Source organism: Lathyrus oleraceus, chromosome 5, assembly GCF_024323335.1.
Source record: "Lathyrus oleraceus cultivar Zhongwan6 chromosome 5, CAAS_Psat_ZW6_1.0, whole genome shotgun sequence".
NCBI lineage: Eukaryota > Viridiplantae > Streptophyta > Magnoliopsida > Fabales > Fabaceae > Lathyrus > Lathyrus oleraceus.
This window is the reverse complement of record NC_066583.1, coordinates 152,471,667-152,493,220: the sequence shown is the minus strand read 5'-3', so window position 1 is coordinate 152,493,220 and position 21,554 is coordinate 152,471,667. Positions and strand designations below refer to the sequence as shown.

Below are 21,554 nucleotides of genomic sequence, written 5' to 3'. Positions count from 1 at the left end.
ATATGAAATCTCAGTCAAAGGGGGAAACTAAGTTCTTCCAAAGAATATGGAGAATAATTGTTTCATACTCATAAGAGGAGGCAAAATAACCACGTCATAAGTCCAAAAAACCTTTATAAATACCTCAACCACGAAATTGAGGAGGACAATCAATTCACTCAGAAAATCCATAGATACAAAACTTCTTACAATCTTTGCATGGACTTACTCAAATACAAAACAACAGCTCTAAAACAAACAATCCTACAACAACATTACAACCTTCAGATAATCCTATACAGTTAGAAGTTGTCTCTCGTAGTACACATTTATTTTCTTGTTACTTTTTATTATTGAAATTTCAATAATTATAAAATATTCTAATACCAAATAATAACATGTATCAATAAATCTACCAACTGAAAACTCTAATAAATTTAATTTAACTCCTAAATTGATAATCACTTTTATTCATTGGAATGATAAAATTTACTATAAGCACACATCATGTACTCATTTCAATAACGATAAAATTTGAAAAGCAATGAGAATATAGTTATTGACATAACAACGTTTAGAAAGAGCCACCCTTGCAAGAACATAAGCAACAACAGTCCCATTTATCCTCCAAAAGCAAACTTGATTCATCATGGAGACCAAGACCAAAAACCTCCAAATTCCAACTTCCAATCATGTTTATTGAGTTTAATCCAAGTACTCAAAAGAATCATGGCAAGATTTTCTCCATCAAATCAATTGTTTTTCTTTTATTACCATGTAATTGTGCTCATCAAATCCAAACAATATACAACCCTAGCTAATACTGGTTCATGGTAATTCCTTCCACGTCAATGTCCAAATCCAAAGACAGAAAAACTTGGTCTTGCCATGAAAGTTCTGTTCCACTACTCTCACGATCATCATCACTGTAACAATAACTCACACCTTGTTCAGAATACATATTCTTTTCAACTTCATAAACCTTGCATAATACCCACTCGCTCCAATTTTCACCCTGTCATGCACCATTTAATTATCTAGAGAAAAAATAATTATTTTTTTATAGCTTATAGTAACAAAATAAATAAAGCCACTTACAACATTATCAAGCACAGAGGAGGAAATATGATATTCTTGCATTACCCAACTAGTTTCAGCACCTTCTGCAATGTTGAATACTAGGTACTTCTTCATTCCTACTTTTTTATCAGTACCTGAAAATATTGGTTCTGTCACACCAATTTCCTTCCAAAAACCATTTTGAGTGGATCTATTTTCCTTTTTCAGTTTGGTGAAAAAATAGTATTGGTCATCATCATTTCCACCACACATAGCCTTACCTGTTTAAAGATATATTTAGTTACATGAATAATAATAATAATAATATAATAATAATAATAATATACCATTTAATTCCCAAGGAAGAAGTAGAGAGAGATCAAGATGAGGGATGAAGTTTGAGTGAGATGGTATAAGATGAGAAGCCTTAGAATATAGAAAGTGAAGGATAAGTTCTTCATCTGATGGAGAGAAAACAAACCCAGGAGGAAGGTTAACAGTATCTCCCATTTGATGAAATATTTTTACTACATTATAACTTTGGTGTCACTATATATATTAGAGAGAGATTTGGATGGAGTGTAATTATTATTCAAAAGAGAAAAAAGAAAGAATGAATGGATGGATGAAAAGACTGTGTTACGTGGAATATCATTAATTGAATGAGGAGGTCGGTACTCGGTATTGTAAATATGCCGTTAAAGATAATCCAACCAAAGGAATGAATTAGGCCTAACATATATTGACCATGAATCTCTTATCAGCAAGAATTGATGATACAAATTATTGCTTGAACAGAAAATCAAAATGTTGACAACAAAAATAAGAATGCATGTATGCTCACTTAAATTATAATTGTTGTTTTATATAATAATAGAGAAATATTTTTGTGACAGGTCTATGAATTTTTTATATTATTGACCATTTAAAATAACTCATTGACAAATTTATTATTAACTGTATATTTAAGATATACTTTATTAATATTAAAATACAATGCATTAACTCGTTTGGTAGGAAAAACTTCTTTTGTAGGTGATAAGATGATCTTTAGACTGTTCTCAATTTGGCATTTGATAGTTTATACTATTTGAACGATGTAAAATAAACTTATTTTTTTGAAAGGAAAGATTGTGGGTGAATTAATGGATGAGTTTGATTAGTTGTCTGTCTTGGAAATGGGCTTAATCGCTTCCATTTGGCGCTAATTTTTCCTTCCTGGATTAGGAACAAGACTCGTTCAAGTGCTCATGTAAATATGGGTGTGTTGGCTTGTCAATTACCCCCCTTTAAATTGTCTGCTTTCCTCAATCGGTTTTCTTTGATGGTTTATATAATTTAAGTTATGTGTGACCCAAGCCTAAAAGATAATTAGGATTTAGGATTGTTATATTTGTTATTTAGTAGTCAAGTCACTTAGGTGTATATAAATAGATACTTTGTAATTCAGTTTTGTATCACAATCATTCTTCAAAAATAGTAATTTGTATTTCCTTATTCTCTCTAAAAGTGCCTCACGCACTAATAAATTGGTATAAGAGTCTCGGTTAGGTTATTGATCGTGTTTTCAAGAATCACACGTTGGTGATCATGTTTCTGGGATTGTGGATTGTTAATCAATCGCTGCAAAGATGAATGGTACTAATGACATTCTGAATTCTCTTCCAATTCTTGACGGTAATAATTGGATCTGATAGAGAAAATAGATGTAATCTCTGTTTGGCTTTCATGAAACCCTTGAAGTGGTTACTAATGGCATCCTTGAGCTTGCTGATAATGTAACCGATTCTCAGAGAGTCGCGAACAAGGAGGCGAGGAAGAAAGATTGCAAGGTTGCGTATTGCATTTAATCGGATGTAGATTCAGAAATTTTCGACAAGATCTCTCACATTGAATTGGAGAATGAGGCACGATATATTCTTGTCAAGTACTATGAAGGAGGTCAGAAAGTCAAAGTCGTCAAATTGTAGACTTTGCGACGACAGTATGAATTGCTGCAGATGGGCGAATATGAAAAGATTGTAGGCTATGTATCGAAGATGCATAATCTCGTCCATCTCATGAAGGGTTGTAGTGAAACCCTAACTGATAAGATGATAGTTGAGAAGGTAATGCATATGTTGACCTCTCACTTTGATCACGTTATCATAGCTATTCAAGAATCTAACAATCTTGAAACCATGAAACTGAAAGATTTGATTGGTTCGTTGGAGGCGCATAAATTAAGATTGTCGAAAGGAAAAGGGTTCAAGATTCGATACAAGAACTGCAGGCTCAAGCTTGGAAGAAACATGGTGGTTCCAACAAATTCAAAGACAAAAGGAACAAGACACGAAGTAAGAAGTCTTGCGTCGAACCCTCAAAAGCATAAGATCGATGATAGGGCTTATGAATCCTCGAAAAGAAGAGAAGAAAACTCCTATCATAAAGACAAAGAGAAAAAAGATGTGCAATGTTATACCTGTGAAAAGTGGAATCATGTGACCAAGAATTATTGGTACAATAAAGACAAGGGAGTGAAAAAAGGTAAGGAGGAAGAAGCGAACCATGCACGCCAAGATTCAGATGATTATGAAGATATGATGGGTATGACTGCAGTTGCAAATGACCATGCCGACTCCAAGATCTGGTCCCTCGACTCGGGATGCTTAAATCACATGACTTGTCGAAAAGTGTGGTTAGTATATTTCAATTCGTCGAAGAAGAGTAATGTTAAACTTGTTGATAATAGCTCATTGCAAGCAGAAGGTACTAGCAACATAGTTATTCAAATGAGAAATGGAGGAAAAGTTATGATCAAAGATGTACTCTATGTATTTGGAATGAAGTACAATTCGCTAAGTGTTAGACAACTGGTCAAAAAAAGTTTCTCGATGATTACGAAAGATTGAGCATTGGAACTATTCGACACTCAGAATAATTTGGTCTTGAAATTTCCTTTATCGAAGAACATGACATTTAATATCATGATCAATTAGACAGAAGTATAATGTCTAAAAATTATTGCTGACCACAAGCATAATTGGTTGTGGCATTTGAGGTTTGGACATTTGAACTTTCGATCACTCAATCAATTGATTACTCAAGATATGCTAATTGATATATCAAGTCTGCAGATACCCGACAAACTCTATGAAGGTTGTCTAGTCGGAAAGCAATCCAGAAAGTCTTTTGTTTCGACTATGCCAATGAAATCCTCATACATACTCGAAATTGTACATTCAGATGCATGTGACCCTTTTGAAGAGCATATCATTCAGATGTATGTGGCCCTCTTAACAAATTCTTCAAATTTAATATTTGTTGTTATAAAAATTTAAAAATTTGAAATACATTAATAATAAATATATATTTATTATTCTTTACAAAAATACATTTGTTTAAAAATACTTTTTATCTTTATTTTTTCGTTCTAATACTCTCCCTCCAAAAATCTAGTTGTCTCACTCTCTTCAAAAACTATCAAATAAAATCTAAGAGTTTGTTAAATATATGCGGTAAGATAGAGATTTATCATAATAAAAATTTGGATAAACCATTATATAATAATGATATGTAAATCTTTATTCTATTATATATTTGGTGCATATATGATAAAAATATGATATTATTTTATTTGATATATATATATATATATATTATATATATATATATATATATATATATATAATATATATATATATATATATATATATATATATATATATATATATATATATATATATATATATATATATATATATATATATATATAATCATATTAAATACTAAATTAACATAAAATATGATATATTTATTTTATCATATCTCATATTCTATGTAGCAAACAATTTTTAACAATAATTAATAAGAAATACTAATATCTGTGTTAAAAATGCCTATTTTATGTTTTAATTTAAATTGTACTAATACTTAATTATAGAATATCTATAAAGTAAAAAACATTCTCAAGAAAGTAGACCCAATCCACTGAAAGACACAAAGTTGAAGTTAACAGCTGAAGTTGGCTTTATATGTTTTTTTTTTGTGTAAGCGAAGTTGGCTTTATAATTGTCAAAATTATAAGTTAGTTTTATTATTATTATTATTTTAACAAAAAAATGTTTTTTTAATGGAGAAAAAGTTAGCTTTTGTGAGTTATGTAACATTAAATTATTGGCATACATAGTTAAATAATTTAGAAAGAATAATTTTGACAAAAAAAAGTTAGAAATAATGAATAGTTAGACATTTGGAGGTTAGTTGCATATCACCTATTAATGTGTGTTGCTTTTTTAGTCAAACTAATGTGATTGATTTTATATGCAAAAGCATATATTGTATGATGTTTCACACCAATTAATTAGTTTTTTTTCTATAATAGGTTGGATAGATTTTTGTTATTTGACGAGTTGGTTGAAGAATGGAAGATGGATGGTTAAATGGTAGGGAGTAGAGATTTTTCGACCATTGTCCCATTGAGATCAAAGAGAATTCTAGTAATTGGAGACCCAAGCCTTACAAATTCTTTAATCGTTGGTTTCAACACCTGGAGTTCCTCCTGCTTGGTGAGAAGGTTTGAAGTTCTTTGGAGGTTTCGGGGAATGCGATCTATTCGCTCAAAGAAAAGCTTAAGTTCCTTAAAGGCGGGTTGAGAGTTTGGAACAATGAGGTGTTCAGGTTTTTAGACTTAGGGGTGAAGGAGGCGATAAAAGAGTTGAATGTGTTGGATTTTGAGGTAGAAAATGAGGGATCTGTGGATGTAGAGGAAATGGCTCTTAAGAGGCCTTTAACTACAAATAGGGTGTGACAATCTAGTTTTGGTAAAAAGAGCATACTTAGAAAAAAAAGCCAAGCAAAAATGGCTAGTTTAAGGGGATTCCAATTCCAAAAAATTTCACCAAGCTATAAATTAGAGGTTTAGGAGGAATAGCTTAGTGGGGCTTGATTTGGTTAGTGGTTGAGTGGATAAGGTGGATGATGTGAACAGGGAAGTCAGAAGTCACTTTGAAGCAAAATTATAGGAGTTAGTTTTTAGAAGGCCTTCATTTCCTGGTATTCTTTTCCAGATGTTGGAAGAGGTTGATAGGGTTTTGATTGAGGTGTCATTTCTTTTGGAGGATTTGAAGGCGGTTGTTTGGGAGGGATCCAGGGATAAAAGTCCAGGGCCAGATGGTTTCAACCTGAGTTTTTTTAAATCCTATTAAGACATTGTGAAGGTTGATCTGATGAGAGCGGTGGAAGAGTTTTATCGAACTTTGGCATTATAAATAAACAGAATGCAAAAACATCACATAAAACTCATGTAGTGCATATAAACAACCGAGAATGAATATTATAAAGTAAGGAAATTGCTTATTACAAGAAAATGGAAATATAAAGTGTTTTAGACTTGACATACACCCAAATAAATGAGGCCCACTTACTTCTACAAAGAAAACTCAGCGACTACTTGATCCAAATATATAAATTTCTACACGCGTAACACTGAAAGTACACACACTTTTCATACTTCACTTTTCCCTTTTTTAGATTCACTAACTGACTTGGATGTTGGAGTTCTAATCCTGCAAGTTCACTCATGCATTTAGCTACACTGGAGACTTGCAACACCACATCAGGAATCAAGTATCTTAATTCACATATAATTTTAGTTCTGTTTCGGAACATGGTAATGTCTATAGGAATCGACCAATGATTTCCATAAAATTCCACTATCAATTCCTATTTGAACCAGATCCAAATCACATAAATAATGCCTTGTGATGGAGAAGAAAACTTTCGATTTCGACCTCAAGAACTTCTTTGAAAGCCTGACTTGGTGTTGACGTGGGTTGTGTGGTCAATGAGATTAGAGAGGTACCTTCATGGCATGAAGACTTTCTCATGCTTGAATTCTCCTGATACGCGTCACAAATTGAAGAACGAGAATATGACATGTCTATTTTAGGCTTTGGTGATCATGAGAAAGTAGACGGAGTCCCTAAGTCGGGTGTACATGCATCAATAACAAGGACTTAAAATAAACTCTAGCACTCTAAAAGCTTCAATGTATTGTTTGGCTTCCAATGTAGGTTTTGAGCTCCTTATATAGCATAATAATTTTGGGTTTTTCTTCGTGGATTTGAGATTTGATTTTGTCCATAATTAATGTAGAATATGTTGGATATTATTTGTTCCATAAATATCTCCAACAAGATATGATTTGTTTCAATTTAAATTCAAATTTAAATCATCATTTAAATCTTAATCAATCTCCGCCCGAATGTCAAGTAAATCACCTAATCATATTTCTAAATAAAAGCAATAAAATATAACTGAATCTTCACAAAAAATTCATTCAAAACGCAACAATTTGGCACCTGTTGAGCAAGACCCAGATGTCGTACCAACATATTGGAGCATCGCGTCCAGCATGTGTTCCTTCTGCACCTTCATGCAGCTTAAGCAAGCTAGATAACCTTGAACACTTGGACATTTCTCCATGTTTTCGTTTTTATAAAATGAAGCCAATCCAAAGGGCCAATCTAATAGGAACTATAATCTCCTCCTTTGGCTAATTGTGGCAAAACAACTCTTCAAGATATAGCACTTATTCAGACCCGAACAAGTGACAACCAATATATATACTGGACTATCTGAGCTTACAATCAGTAGCAGCAACAACAACCATCTTCCAATTATCAGAGATACATACCAGCAACAGAAGAAGTTAACAACATTAACGTTCAGATGCTTGCATATAATCCATTCATTTGCTCCAAACCAAACAGACAATCATGCAATCATTCACATACTTAGTTATGCATGAATCTAGTTAGCTCATAATTAGTAGCATGCAGTCCTACTAACTAACATATACCAACATGCAATCATTCACATACTTAGTCATGAACACACAAGTAGTTAGTAGTTGATATCAAAATATACAAGGAATACTACTAACATAAAAGCTCACATCATAAGGGTCAGATGACTTACCTGATGCTCTGGAATGTGAGCACAACATTAGAACCTACCAGAGATGGTTAGAACTAAATAAAAACTTATGTTACCTTAACACTCAATAACACTACTACTCCCTCTTTTCTATAATTTGACAAAGGCTTAGTATGAAATAACACCTAGATGTCACTCATGCATAGGTTAGCATGTTATCACATACACAACCAAAAACATTAGAAATAACCAGAACAACATCTGAAGATGCACAAGCATTAGATCTGTTTTAAAAGTACAAATATTAAAACAAGCTATATAGGCTTTACAAATCCAAAAAACACCCAGATACAAGGGCCGAAACAGAAAACTTGAAACACCATTCAGACTATATCACTTGACCAACATCTTGACTCTATAAAGGTAACATAGTCTTCATCATCCTCTGAGTCAAAATCATGAGTTTGAATAGGTCACATCTTCAAGACCTTCATATTGGTGAGATACTTCTTACCAATTATAGATGCTCCAACAAACGATGCACCTTGATCATTTCTTCCATTTGCATAGAAGGTGAAATTAACACCCTTGTTCTTCTTTCTTCATCCTTAACTCCCTTGTTAGAGTTTTTTTCTTTGAAGCTTTAGGCCTCTGACTCATGATGATCAACACATACACTTTAAAGAATCAAGATAAGGATGTGAGCATTTTTCTCTTGTTTATATCGGCAGACCGTATAAAGGGAGAGTTTTGAAAAGAATTACTCAACCTAAATATATGTGCATCATAGAGAATATAAGAGATATATTTATTTGGTCTCCTTGTATATTTTCCAATCTTTGATTGTATAGGCTCTCCAATATGCACACTCTAAGTGCACTTCTTAATTTTTCAAAGCAGACAACATCTAATGGCTTGGTGAAAATATCTTTCACTTGTTTGTTAGTTGTTATGTGCTCAAGATTGACCACTTTATCTTCCACAAGATCCCTAATGAAATGATGATGAATGTCAATGTGCTTGGTCTTACTATGTTGAACATGATTTTTTGAAATATTGATAGCACTTAAGTTGTCACAGTACAATATCATGACATCTTGTTTGACATTGTACTTCTTGAACATCTATTTCATCTAAAGTAATTATGTATAACTGCTTCCAGCATCAATGTACTAGGCTTCAACAGTAAATAATGAAACACAATTTTGCCTCCTGTTGAACTAAGAAATCAAATTGTTGCCCAGAAAGAAACATCCCTCTTATATAATTTTTCTGTCATCAGCACTTCAAGCCTAACTGCATCACAATACCCTACAAGTATGAGATTTCTAGCACGGTATTATAATATGACATAGTCATAGGTCTCATTTATGTACTTAAAGATTCTTTTCACTTGAGTAAGATGACTAGCTTTAGGATTGGCTTGGTACCTAGAACATACACCTACAGAAAATGTGATACCAGGTGTGCTAGCAGTGAGATATATAAAACTTCCTATCATACTTCTGTAGAGACTTTGATCAACATTAACTCATTTTTCATCCCTAGAAAGCTTGAAGTGAGTTGCAGCAGTAGTTCTCTTATGGCTTGCATTGTCAAGACCAAACTTCTTCACTATGCTCTTAGCATACTTGCTTTGAGACACAAAAGTATTGTCTTCCATCCGATTTACTTGAATACCAAGAAAGTAAGTGAGTTATCCTACAAGGCTCGTCTCAAACTCATATTGCATTTGTTGAACAAAATTCTTCACCATTATGTTAGACATCCAACCAAAAATCATGTCATCCACATAGATTTGGGCTATCGTAACTCATATTGAGTTTATTAGTCCCATATCTGATGGTCACTTTATTACGTATGTGGTAGGCTATGTTCATTACTTCAGCCCAGAAATAGCATGGAAGTTTCTTGGTATGTAATATAACTTTGGTTGACTCTTGAAGAGTTCTATTATTCCTTTCTACCACCCCTTTTTGATGAGGAGTTATAGGAGTTTAGAATTTATGACCAATACCTTATGAAGCACAGTACTCAGATAACTTAGAATCTTCAAACTCTCTTTTATAGTCACATCTTATTTTCATTATTCCAATCCCTTTTATCTTGCTAGAGGACCATGAAAGTGAGAAAATTATCACAAGTACAATTATTATATTGTACGTAGATTATTTGTTTCACTAACACATTAAAAGAAAACAATAAGGAGTTAGTGGCTCTTGATAAAGACTTTCTTCTTTATCATAGTTAGATCCCTCAAATTACTAAACGGGACCCTGATGAGTACGTGCAGCTCATCAATGACCAGCTAAATTTCTTCTGCGTGGATGACGCGTCTAAGTGAAAGGTATTTGCATTAACTCTCATCAAACCAACCAGGTTATGGTCTAACAACCTTCCACACAGTAACATTATGTTTCTCTGCATGCTTTACAACTCGGAAGAGACGACATGTGCTGAAGTCGCTATAAGCAGGATCATCCAAGGAAAGAAGGAAAACTTGTTGTCTTACATAGACCAGTTCATGCGAGTTGTTATCAAAGCCGAGGCTGGAGAGGGCCTTTAGTTTTGGATATTTGATAATGGCCTCTTGAGGGACCACATTTTCTGGTCAAATATAGGAAGGAATAAGGTGAATAGTATTCAATAGATGCTTACCATGGCTTATTTGTACATTCTTCTAGAGGAAGGACTCCCACCGACACTGAGATGAACTTGACAGAGGTATGCATGAACGATATGACAAATACACCCCCTTAATGGTCTCTTGGGAAAATATCTATCAAGACTGTGCTAACACCAAATTTTAAAAAGCATGAATCTAGCTTCCTTATCCCATCCGTGAATCATCTCCCACTAATAATTCAAAGTACTTCCGCTTCCATAAGAGTCACGACCATAACACAGAAGATTGCATCCATCTGAAAGATACCACCGAATGAATGATTAAAAAAGGTCGGTTGTTCGAGTATTTTAAGGGGACAAAAGAGATTGAGAGGAATTTCCTAAAGGTAAATCACCCTCGAAGGTTGCTGACGTCGAGCCTAGCAACTAAAGCAATAAGGCTTGTAAAGGAAAGTGCTCGTACATTGCCTTCATCACTAGAGGTGCTCATCGGGAAGATCACCCTTTAAAGGGACAGTGAAGAGAAAGATTGCCAAGGTGATGGTTATCTATATAAAGGATGCAAATATGCCAGCACGAGTTCTAGATCAACCCATGTTGGGGTCCTGGACTCAGAGAATGTTGGAGGTGTCTCCAATGAAATTTCTCCCACTGGTAATCACTGCCGCAATGGGGCAGTTTTACTTTCCTAGATCCTTATTGATAGTGGCAGCTCTTGTGACAATAGTTCTTGAAGGTGTTTGAGAAGTTGAGCCTTGATAGGGGCAACTTATGGCAATAAGAGGGTTCCGAACTCCAAGTGTTCAACAGAATTACCACCCATTCATGGGAATATGTAGATTTCTTTTGATCTTCATAGCCGATGCAAATGACCTCCGAGCAGTCAATTCAAAATTCCTTATTGTCCCATACAGGAGCATTTACAACTGTATCATGGGAAGACCATTTTCATTCATACTAGATGTCGTAGCCTCGTCAATGCACTTAAAACCGAAGTATTACAATCTATAGGGAAAGTCGAACACAATAAGCACCAACCTCTTGAAAAAAAATCTACCAAGCCCTCATGAAAGAACAAAGAGAGGTGTGGCCATGGAAATCAACATAACTTCCCTCACTAGACAACTTAGTAAGATGGGAATTCGTCATCCCAAAAGTGGCTAGACCAGCAGAGGTGAAGACACAGTCATTACATAATATTTACTAGCAAAATCAATGGAATTAGAAGAATAATTCTAAAACACAAAGCTAAAGTGTAGAAAAAATGAGAAAATTTTACCAAGATGAATTTTTTTGGGGACTTAGAGAAAATTTGAATAAAAAGGAAGAAAATAATGCATTTTGCTTATGTATTTCACACGGCCACAATGCTAACATTGTGGGCGCTATGATGTCACATCATGATTGCGATACACATTAAAAGTTAATAAATTGTCTTGCAAATATCCAATAAGAAAATATTCAACAAAAGAATGTCCCTAAAAGTTATTTTAGCAACAAAGAAGATATAAGAGAAGAAATTGATAAAGTGTTTGATGTTATTTATGCCTTGTTTGCTACTATCAAACTAAGGAGGAGATGGAAGCAACATCATCAGTACCTCAAATTTATGGTATTCCTGCCAAACTAAAGGAAGAAGAAAGATGATATGTTTTTTGTGTCATATATGTCGCCCTAACAGAGAAGTAAATGGTATAGTTAAGGACCTTAAATAAGCGTTGCACGAGAGACAACCCACATATCAGTGTCATTTAGCTTTATTTAGTTTTGATTTTTTATTTCAGTTTATTTTCCATTTGGGTAATATGATCCAAAGAAGATTAATAGCTAGCTCTCAATAACGATCTCCCTCCCCCCCCCCCCCCCCCCCCCCACCCACCCACAATTTTTATACTTCTTTTTATTTTGAATTAATAAGTCAGTTTTCTACTATTATATCTTTCAGTTTTGGTTTGCTACCTTACCAATTCTAGTATGAAAAATAAAAAGCAGAGTCACCAGAAAAAGAATGAACAAAAGTGATCAATATTGAAGCTCCCTTGCAGATTGACAGTTGATGAAGAAAATGGAAGCTAGCTACTTGTACTCAATCTCTAAACACCTAAGCTTGTAAGGTTTGAGCCAAATATTTTCATTATTCACTTTTGTTTCTTATGAGAGTATCCATGCATTAGTTATTTTTTAGAATTTGCATTGTTTCTACTTAGTCTATTAGTCTGATAAATACACACTGAGGTAGTTGTTTGTGAAAACTTTGAGTCTTTTTAAGCCATCTTATTTTAATATGGTTGTGTCCATTGCTAACCACTTTGAGCCTTAGTCATTCTTTCGGTGACATAGTCTATCATATAGCCATTTGACTTGAAAGATTAATTCTTTCCACCTTCTCCGGAGTTATGTAGAAAAAAATATTTTCCTTGTCTGATATAACAGAATAAGTGTGGGGTTACTCTTCAAAATTAGCAATGTTTAACTTTGGGGTTGGGATACTAGAGAAATTGGTCAAAATAAAAAATAAAGAAAAAAATGAAGTAAAAAAGGACTTCTAAAAAATTATGAAAAAATACAAGAAAGAAAAGAATGATGAATATGGCCAATAAAATGAAATCTCTAGTACCGAATGACCAAGTAAAGATTGATATGATATGAATCAGATAACATAAGGAAAACTAGGTACCTAAGTCCAAAAGTTTAATCTTAATATCCAAAATTTATCCTACCCTGACATAAGTCATGTTACAACCTTGAAAAAATCTCAAAAGTGTGTGTTTAAATATGACTTTGATTGACTTGGTTAGAAACTTTACAAACTCATTGTTAAATTCTTTTGAACGTTGATTGTATGATTATCCTATCAAAATGAGTGAGTATTTGTGAAAAGAGAGACACGTTGAGTACTTATGTGTTTGGAAGAACTTTTCTGAGTTAATTGGGTTGAAGCAGGGAACAAAAGTGTTGATTAGCAAAAATAAAAATGGTGACGTTCATTGGTAAGGGTAAGCATTTTAATTCTAATGAAATATTCAGTGTGCAAACAGGTTACTTGAGGACATGCAACAGAGTAAGTTTGGGATTGTGATGACACTCGCTCATTACGTAATATTTACGAGCAAAAATGACGGAATCGTAAGAATAATGAGCAAAAACCAAGATAAAGTTTGGAAGAAATGAGAAAAATTACCAAGAGGACGAAATTTGGGACTTAGAGAAAATTAGAAGAAAAAGGAAGAAAATAATGCATTTTTGCCTCTGAATTTCACATGGCCACGATGTTGACATCTTGGAGTTTAGATTTCGATAGAGAAAGTGACAACTTAGTGTTATAAAGCAAGGATTTTGAGGGTTTGGGAAGTCATTGAAGACATTTATCTTCCTTGAATATCATGCACTTTTCATCTAAACACATGGTAATTGTTACATGCAATATGAGTAGTCAGATTCCTTAGATTAGGTCTTTTGAGACAAACTTGCATGTACCTTGTCGGATCATATGGTTGTTTGAGTTTATTTGAATTCTTTTATGTTATTTTTATTATTTAATTTTTCTTGATCTTCATGATTTTTGTGTATTGACGAATGCATGAGTCGATATTAGATGAGTAGGGATTATTGATTGCAAGTTTACCGATCCGATATAGGGAAATTATTCAACTTTGTAATTAACTAGGGATAGATAATTAGAAGTTGTGACTTGTGAATTAACACACTTGAATGCCTAGTTTACTCTGAATTGGCCTAAGAAATTAGTGAATTATTGTGTAAATTAGTGTGTTGTACACCAAAGAATTGGGTGCAGTGGGCTTGTTAATTTTCTGCAGGACTTTAATATATTAGTAATTCAGTTAATACACAGTTCATCAACATTTATAAGTAGGTAAGTTGAAATAAAGATCTAATATCCTTTGATCATTGAATTTTATTCCGTAAAATTTCTCGTTCTTATTTTGTACCAAAGCAATCTTGAAACCCCCCTTGTTATTTATTACTTCGACAAGACTAGTACACTTGCTAGGTTGTCCTCAAAGAGGCTAGCAAAAGGAATAAGTGGCGGCTATCCTGCCTGATTATGTTTTCTCTGCTTCTTATATTAAATATTGTGATTATATAACCATCATCTTTATGTACAGAAACATTTCAGAATTATAAATGAAATATGTCATTCTCTGAAACACTCGTTTCTTTATATATGGGCATGTTGACGATGAGTATGTGGTACGACCTACATGCTTGAGGCCCGCTACAACTAAAGTCAGGGGTGTTGCCAATGATGCTTTGTACATCCAGATAAAGCAATAAATTCCCGACCTAAAGATAAGAGTGTTGTTGGAGACGCTTTGTACGTCAGGTTAAAGCAATGAATTCCCCACCTAAAATCAGGGGTGTTGTGGAGACACTTTGTACGTCTGACTACAACAATCATTTCCGTACTGAAAGTCAGGGATGTTGTAACACCTTGACTTTAGTTAATTATTTTAATTGAAGTTTATATTAATTTATTTAATGTTATTGAGTGACTTATGTGCTTTGTGTGATTGATGAGTATTTTGATAGTTTAGTTTATTAAGAAAAAATTGGAGATAAGTTAGAATTAAGAGAAAATAGAGTTTTTAACTAAATTAGAAAGATATTGGTGTTTGGAGTAAGAGTTAGGTTGTCGTGAGGATTAGTGAGAATAACAGAATTATTATTTTAAGTGAATAATCGTATTATTAAAATATTTAAAATAACTATTATTTTAAATAATTTAGATAATATTTGAATTAAAAATAAATCAATAGAAATAGAGGTTTAATGAGGGTGTAGAGAGAGTTTAAGGGTGGAGGAAGCGATTATACTTTTAAGTTGTTTTAATAGAAAAGTTAGAACGAATTTCTGGACAGAACGTGAAATTATGGAAAAGAGGAAAGCGACCGAAAAACCTAAGGAGAGCGATTGTAGGAAGAAGAATGAGGTAGAAACCCAATGGCAGAAAACTCAACGGTCGCCACATTTAAGGTATGAGAATTCTTTACATGTTGGATGTTTAGGCAGTCAGATGGCGAGTGGTCCCAACCCTCATGTCTTCTCCTTCCCTATTATGTGTTTTGTTTTGATCATATGTTTGTGGCCAAAAGAGTTTGTCCCAAATTCTTTTGAATTAACAATTTGATTATATTACATTGAATTCAGTTGTTTTGAATCCATGTTGATGTTGTTGTTATTGATCTATGGCTTTGTCTCTTTTGGAGATTTTTGATAATTATCTGAGTAAGCTCTTTATGTGTTGTATAATTGATATTTTCTCCTGAGTGATCGATAACCAGAATCCCAAATGGCCTAATTTTCACGAAAATTCCAAAAATCACTTTTTATCGAAAACTCATTTTTTTGTCGAAAAGTTATAAAAAGCCAAAAAATTTGAAAAAGTAAAAAGAAAAAGTTGAAAAGTCGAAAAATAGGGTCAGCGTTTGGGTTTGTTGTCCAGTCAACAAGTTTTTTAGTAATTTTCAATTTAGTGACCATTCGATACCCCTTTTGAAAAGATTGAGAGTCAATTTGTGACCTTATGATTATTTTATTATTACTTGAGTCAGACCGTCAATCAATTGAGTTCATTAGAGTTATCTTTATATGCAAGAGTTGTCATTTGAGCACTTTAGAGTTGTTTTAGAGTTGGAGAGATTGTTTTAGAGTTCCTTTGAGAGGTCTGTTGAGTAAAAGATAAGAATTATTACCCTTTTGATGAGTCATGAGTATAAAATAATAACAACTACTTTGTTGATATGTTTTGAGTAATTTTATGAGTCGATGAGTAAATTGAGTTGACGTGTATTTTGAGTTGTGGAGGAATAATATAACTTTACTCTGTTATTTTTAATATAATTATTGAGATTTGATTATATTGTTGAGTTGTGTAATTCAGGGAGAATTACAATGTTAGCCTTATATTATCTAATTGTGTGTCCAGAGAGGACCATGTTAATACGAGATACGGCATCTCATTTGTTGATTGATTATGAGTTGTGATTGGTATTATATGTTCATGTATTCGTGTATATTAGAGATAGGTAGGAATTCGGTTTGACGAGGTCTAATGCTCAAAGAGAATCATTGACGAGGTCTAGTATTCAGAGAGAGATAATGACGAGGTCCAATACTCAGAGAGAGCCAATGAGGGTCTCATTGTTCAGAGAGAACATTTTCCATAGAGGAATTTGAGACGTGGATAACTCCGTAAAATAACCCAGACATCCCAAAAAAATTGTACCACGTGCATATTGAAGGAGAATTGCATAACATCTCGCATTTGCATTGTAACTATTTGTGGATTAGAATTAATATGTATGGTTAAATTACATACATCAATACAAATAATATCATGATTTTTATGGATTTTGAAGACAAAGGAAAAAAACCAATTAAGGTCACTAAAAACCTAATACTAATTAGACCATAATTTCCTAACCTTATTTAAGAAAAAACTAATCCTAGGCTTTACCAAAAAAGATTAGTTGTAGTCAAATTATTATTTTTGATATTTTTAGAACATCCATTCATGGGATATGTTCTATATAAATATAAATTATGAAAAATAGAAATGAATGATAGCATATAATTAGAGTGGTATATTCTATATATAGTACTGCTAGGTGTCACCCTTCTAACCCGATGTTGGACTGGTTTTCTTAAATGTTTTACAGTCTCATGAGTGATGATGCTCACTGCCTGGCCAATGCCTTTCGAGAAAATTCCAAACACAAGTAAGAATCTTGTTCTTAGGATGACCATAGTTATACAAAACCATTGCAGACCAATTCTTTCTAGGATAAACAATTTGAACAACCCCATCCATTATTGTTGTCTCTTTTGGAGCATAATCATGTTGAACACACATAATAGCATATTTATCTTTAATCAAATCTACCAATTCCTTAAAATAAGCTAAATAGAGAAAATCATAATCCACAAACAAAGCCCAACCTTGATAATTAGCTAAATAAGGTGTTAAGAACCATGTAAAAGAGAACTCAATGCTCTCAAATTGACCTCTTTCACGCCAATAAAGATCAGTTTTTCTCAGATCTGATTGCTTAATTGGTATGATCTCAACATGAATTGATTCTTCTCATTACCATTACAGGTTGGTAATCAAGAGTGATTCTTCTCATTGCTCAAACTCACAGCTTGGTCCATTTTGCATGAGTGTGAAAAGTTTCAGCTTGCTTATAATGTGTTCGAGGAAATTCCTCAAACAAGTTTTGCTTCTTGCTTTGATTTATTTCGGTTCTGTTACGGATTCTTTTCACTTATGTTTTTCCTTGATCCCTTTGTTGTGTTGATTGTTGTTTTGAAAATTCAAGGAGAGTTTTTCGTGTTCTATGTCAAAGTTGAATTTTGGCTCAAATAAGTGATTATTTTAATAAGTTATTTCATGCTTTATGCCTAAACTCTACACTAATGCAACACCTAATTCAATGATATGCTAAACTATGTTAGAAATTATGCTATGTTGGTTTTTATTCTACTTGAATTTGGATTTTTTGGTTTAAGGAAAAAAATGCTTATTAAATAATCTATTTCATAGCAGTGGCTTAAATTAATCAATAAGAAGCATTCAATAATTGATGACAATGATATGGGATAAAAGACATGAAGGATTATCGACGGAGCGGAGGTTTTCCCCGGTTTGTGTTGAGAATCGGAGTGCTGAAGAGAAACCCAAAAAATTTCAAAGGTAAGCCTTTTTCGATATGTTTCAAATAATTTCTAAGCTTGATGATTATATTTTATGATGAATGAATATAGAAAATGAATCTCGAATGTAGAATATTGATGAACATGCTTGAATCTTGATGAACTTTGAATGATGATTGTTTATGATAATGTGTGAATTGTTAAAACTTGATTGATGATTTGTTGAAATTGAATTGTGGCTTAGTTCCACCAAATTTAGAACTTTAATGAGAAGTCCTAGATGGTGATGAATATGAACTTGGTAATGGTGAGTGAGTGAAGAAAAAAGATAATTATGAGATCTTGAGAAGAAAATGGTTAAAGGAGTTAAATATTAGTTTTTTGTTAGTTTGGTTGAGTTTTGTGAGAAGTGACATATTTATATAGGCTTTGTAAATGAATGAGCACCCTTGGATTATAATCCAAGTAAGAGGTTTATCAATGGTTGAAAATTTATTTAAGTTTTAGTTGCGGATCACTAATTTCAATCATTGGATTGATTGTTATGAATGGTTATGATTGAATGGTAATTTGATTGAAAATGAAAGTTGGGATTTGTGTTTGTTTGGTAAGATTTGTATTAATTTGGTAGTTATGGTAGTTAATAGTTAATTGTATAATTGAATGATTGTGGATGCACAAGTAGTTAGAGACAAATGGTATTTGGATTTTGCAAAAGTAGCAAATTGGAATGTAAGGCAAAAGATCATTAGTTATTATGCATGAAACTTTGAAATTTTGAATGTTTTTGCCTTTGAGTTTTTTACCACTTTCGCCTTGATTTTTTTGTGAATTATCCCAGAACTTTAAGTACTTTTGAGAAGCAATTTTGTGTTAAAAAGAATCACTTTTAAATGGTGTAAACTTATGGATCTAATTCTGATGTTTTACCATGAATCAAGGTTGAAAAGTGTTGAAAAAAGAAAGTATTGAAATCACTACATAGTGCAAAAAAAATTCGTTTCCTTGAGTTCTTCATGACTTTTTGATTGTTTTTCGATGACTTACGCTTATGATTCACGGAGACTAAGGGTCAGTTTGTTTTAGTTTTAAAAAAATGGATTTTTTCTTTGTATTTTTGAAAATGGATTTTACAAAAATGTTTTTCAAAATATTATAAGTTTTTTTAAATTTATTTTTTATAAATTAAAAGATTTAATTGTTCATTGTATAATATAAATATACATTATTGAAGATTAAAACATAGTCAAAATCACAATTTTTTAAAAAAATTGTATCTCAAAAATGATTTTTAGAAAAAGCTATTTGAAATAGCTTCAAAATTAAGTGATTTTTTAAAATTTTGATATCCAAAAAAAGTTTTGATAAAATGATAAAGTACCTAAAATAACATTTTAAGAATAACTATTCAAACAAAATTTTCATTTGAAGCTTTTATGAAAAATTCCTTTGTAAATTTTTTTTACACTAAAATATATAACACTATAAAAATCATTTTTAAAAAAAACCAAAACAAACGGGCCCTAACTTGATCCCAATTTTCTTTGTAGAAACGTGAGCATTATAGTGTAAGAACAAACTTGAAGCAACATTGAAAAATAAAGAACAAGTCATGGAAATGAAGATTGATTGAAGATAGAATTTGTTGGAAATTAGCATTTATAACATAATCATGACATAAGTCATTTTTGATGAATAATGATGAATACTTTGATCAAATACTTGTAGAATGGGTATAGAAAAATTTAGGAGTAAAAATTTAGTCAATTGTCAACAATTGACCAAAAGTCAACTGTTGACCAAAAAGTCAGTTATACCCAAAAGATGTACACCCTCTGGTCATTATTATAAGCAACATTTTTTTTAAAGATTTATTGAATAATTGATGTATCTGATATATAATAATAACCAGATACATTATTTATTCAATGAATCTAAAAAGCTTTTTTTCTTCTTAAAATAGTGATTAGAGGGTGTAGTTTTTTACCCTCTTTCCTTGTAATCCTTTTTTTTAGTTGTATTTCAAGCAATATGAATTCTACCATGAATTTCTGAATGAAATCTTCTTTTTTATTCCAACTTTGTCATTTTCTTTGAATTCAAGCAATCTTTTGAATTAAGTTACAATCATTCCAATCCCACCTGATAACCATGAATCTCAAATAAAGAGATGATCCGCACCATAAGTAATATGGGAAATAAACCTGAATAATCACCAAATAATATATGCCTCAAAAATCCACTTAAATTGATTAAATCCATTATTACCGAACTTTTGACCCACTAACGAATTATGCGAAATGCGATGAATGAAACGCTAAAATGAATTACCCAATAGGATAACTCGATAACCATACATACAGATGATTTAAGCATGAGCCAGATGGAAAATTGAAAAAGAGTGGGGAAAAATTGGGGTATGACACTGTGAATGATATCCTTTCTAACTAATACATCAATAACTTTTGTAAAGTTATTCTCGTCCTTTTTATGTTGTTGTGTGGCTTGTTATGCATATGTTATAGATACATGTAGTAAGTAGTAATTGTGAGTTGAAGAATGGAACATATTGCCTTCTTCTTTATTTATATTTTCGAGTTTCATTTAGTTCCGCGGTGTCGCTTTGATATGTAACACTAGGAATAGATTTGTTTTTATTTGTGTTTTGTTTTTTTATAGATTTATGGGATTATTTCCCACATGCTTGAGTATTGAACTATCTGCTTGGATTTATTCAGTTGAATCTGTTTGAGATTATTTGCTGCGTAATTTTTGAAAACATTTTGAGAAACATGTTTGTGTTAAAGAGATGGGTGACACCTTGGTGTTTAGAAATATTTTATTTTCATGAATTTAATTAAATACGAGTCATGGGGTTTTAGGGTGTTACATTGTTAGTATCATAGTAGGTCGGTCCATTCGGCCTAGGCTTGTGAAATTTGTTTATTTCCCTAGCATAGTACATGTGTGTCAACACTATCGATGCTCGTTTTCCTTTCCTAACCGCTTGCCAGCATAAGCGGGATTGAAACAAATGGGGGAGGAGTTTATGCTCCTCTCAGATGTTTCAGGTATGGATGGTTGGTTCATCGTGCTAATGACTGCAAGGGTGGTTTGGTGACGTGTTTCAACTATGGAGAGCAAGGTCATATCCGTACTCAATGCCAGAAACCGAAGCATACTCAGTTAGGTGGAAAGGTCTTCGCTTTGAATGGAACAGATACTTCTGGGTCCGATAATCTAATTCGAGGTACATGTTTTATTAATAATGACCCTTTGATTTCTATTATTGATACAGG

At 32.6% G+C, this 21,554-nt stretch overlaps 1 protein-coding gene across 1 annotated transcript; it reads right to left on the bottom strand.

Moving 5' to 3' along the window:
* Positions 1–426: 426 nt before the first annotated feature.
* LOC127086304 (NAC domain-containing protein 104) lies at positions 427–1,716 on the bottom strand. The gene is made up of 3 exons (XM_051027048.1): positions 1,386–1,716; positions 1,078–1,319; positions 427–994 (listed from the first exon to the last, which is right to left on the bottom strand). The coding sequence occupies exons 1-3, from the start codon at positions 1,546–1,548 to the stop codon at positions 797–799; spliced, it is 603 nt and encodes a 200-aa protein (XP_050883005.1). The 5' UTR covers positions 1,549–1,716; the 3' UTR covers positions 427–796.
* Positions 1,717–21,554: the final 19,838 nt, after the last annotated feature.

Coding starts and splice junctions, on each gene's coding strand:
- LOC127086304 (XM_051027048.1), bottom strand. CDS start 1,548: ATGGGAGATACTGTTAACCTTCCTCCTGGGTTTGTTTTCTCTCCATCA. Junction 1,320..1,385: donor TCTTCCTTGGGAATTAAATG/GTATATTATTAT, acceptor ATCTTTAAACAG/GTAAGGCTATGTGTGGTGGA. Junction 995..1,077: donor CCTCTGTGCTTGATAATGTT/GTAAGTGGCTTT, acceptor GGTGCATGACAG/GGTGAAAATTGGAGCGAGTG.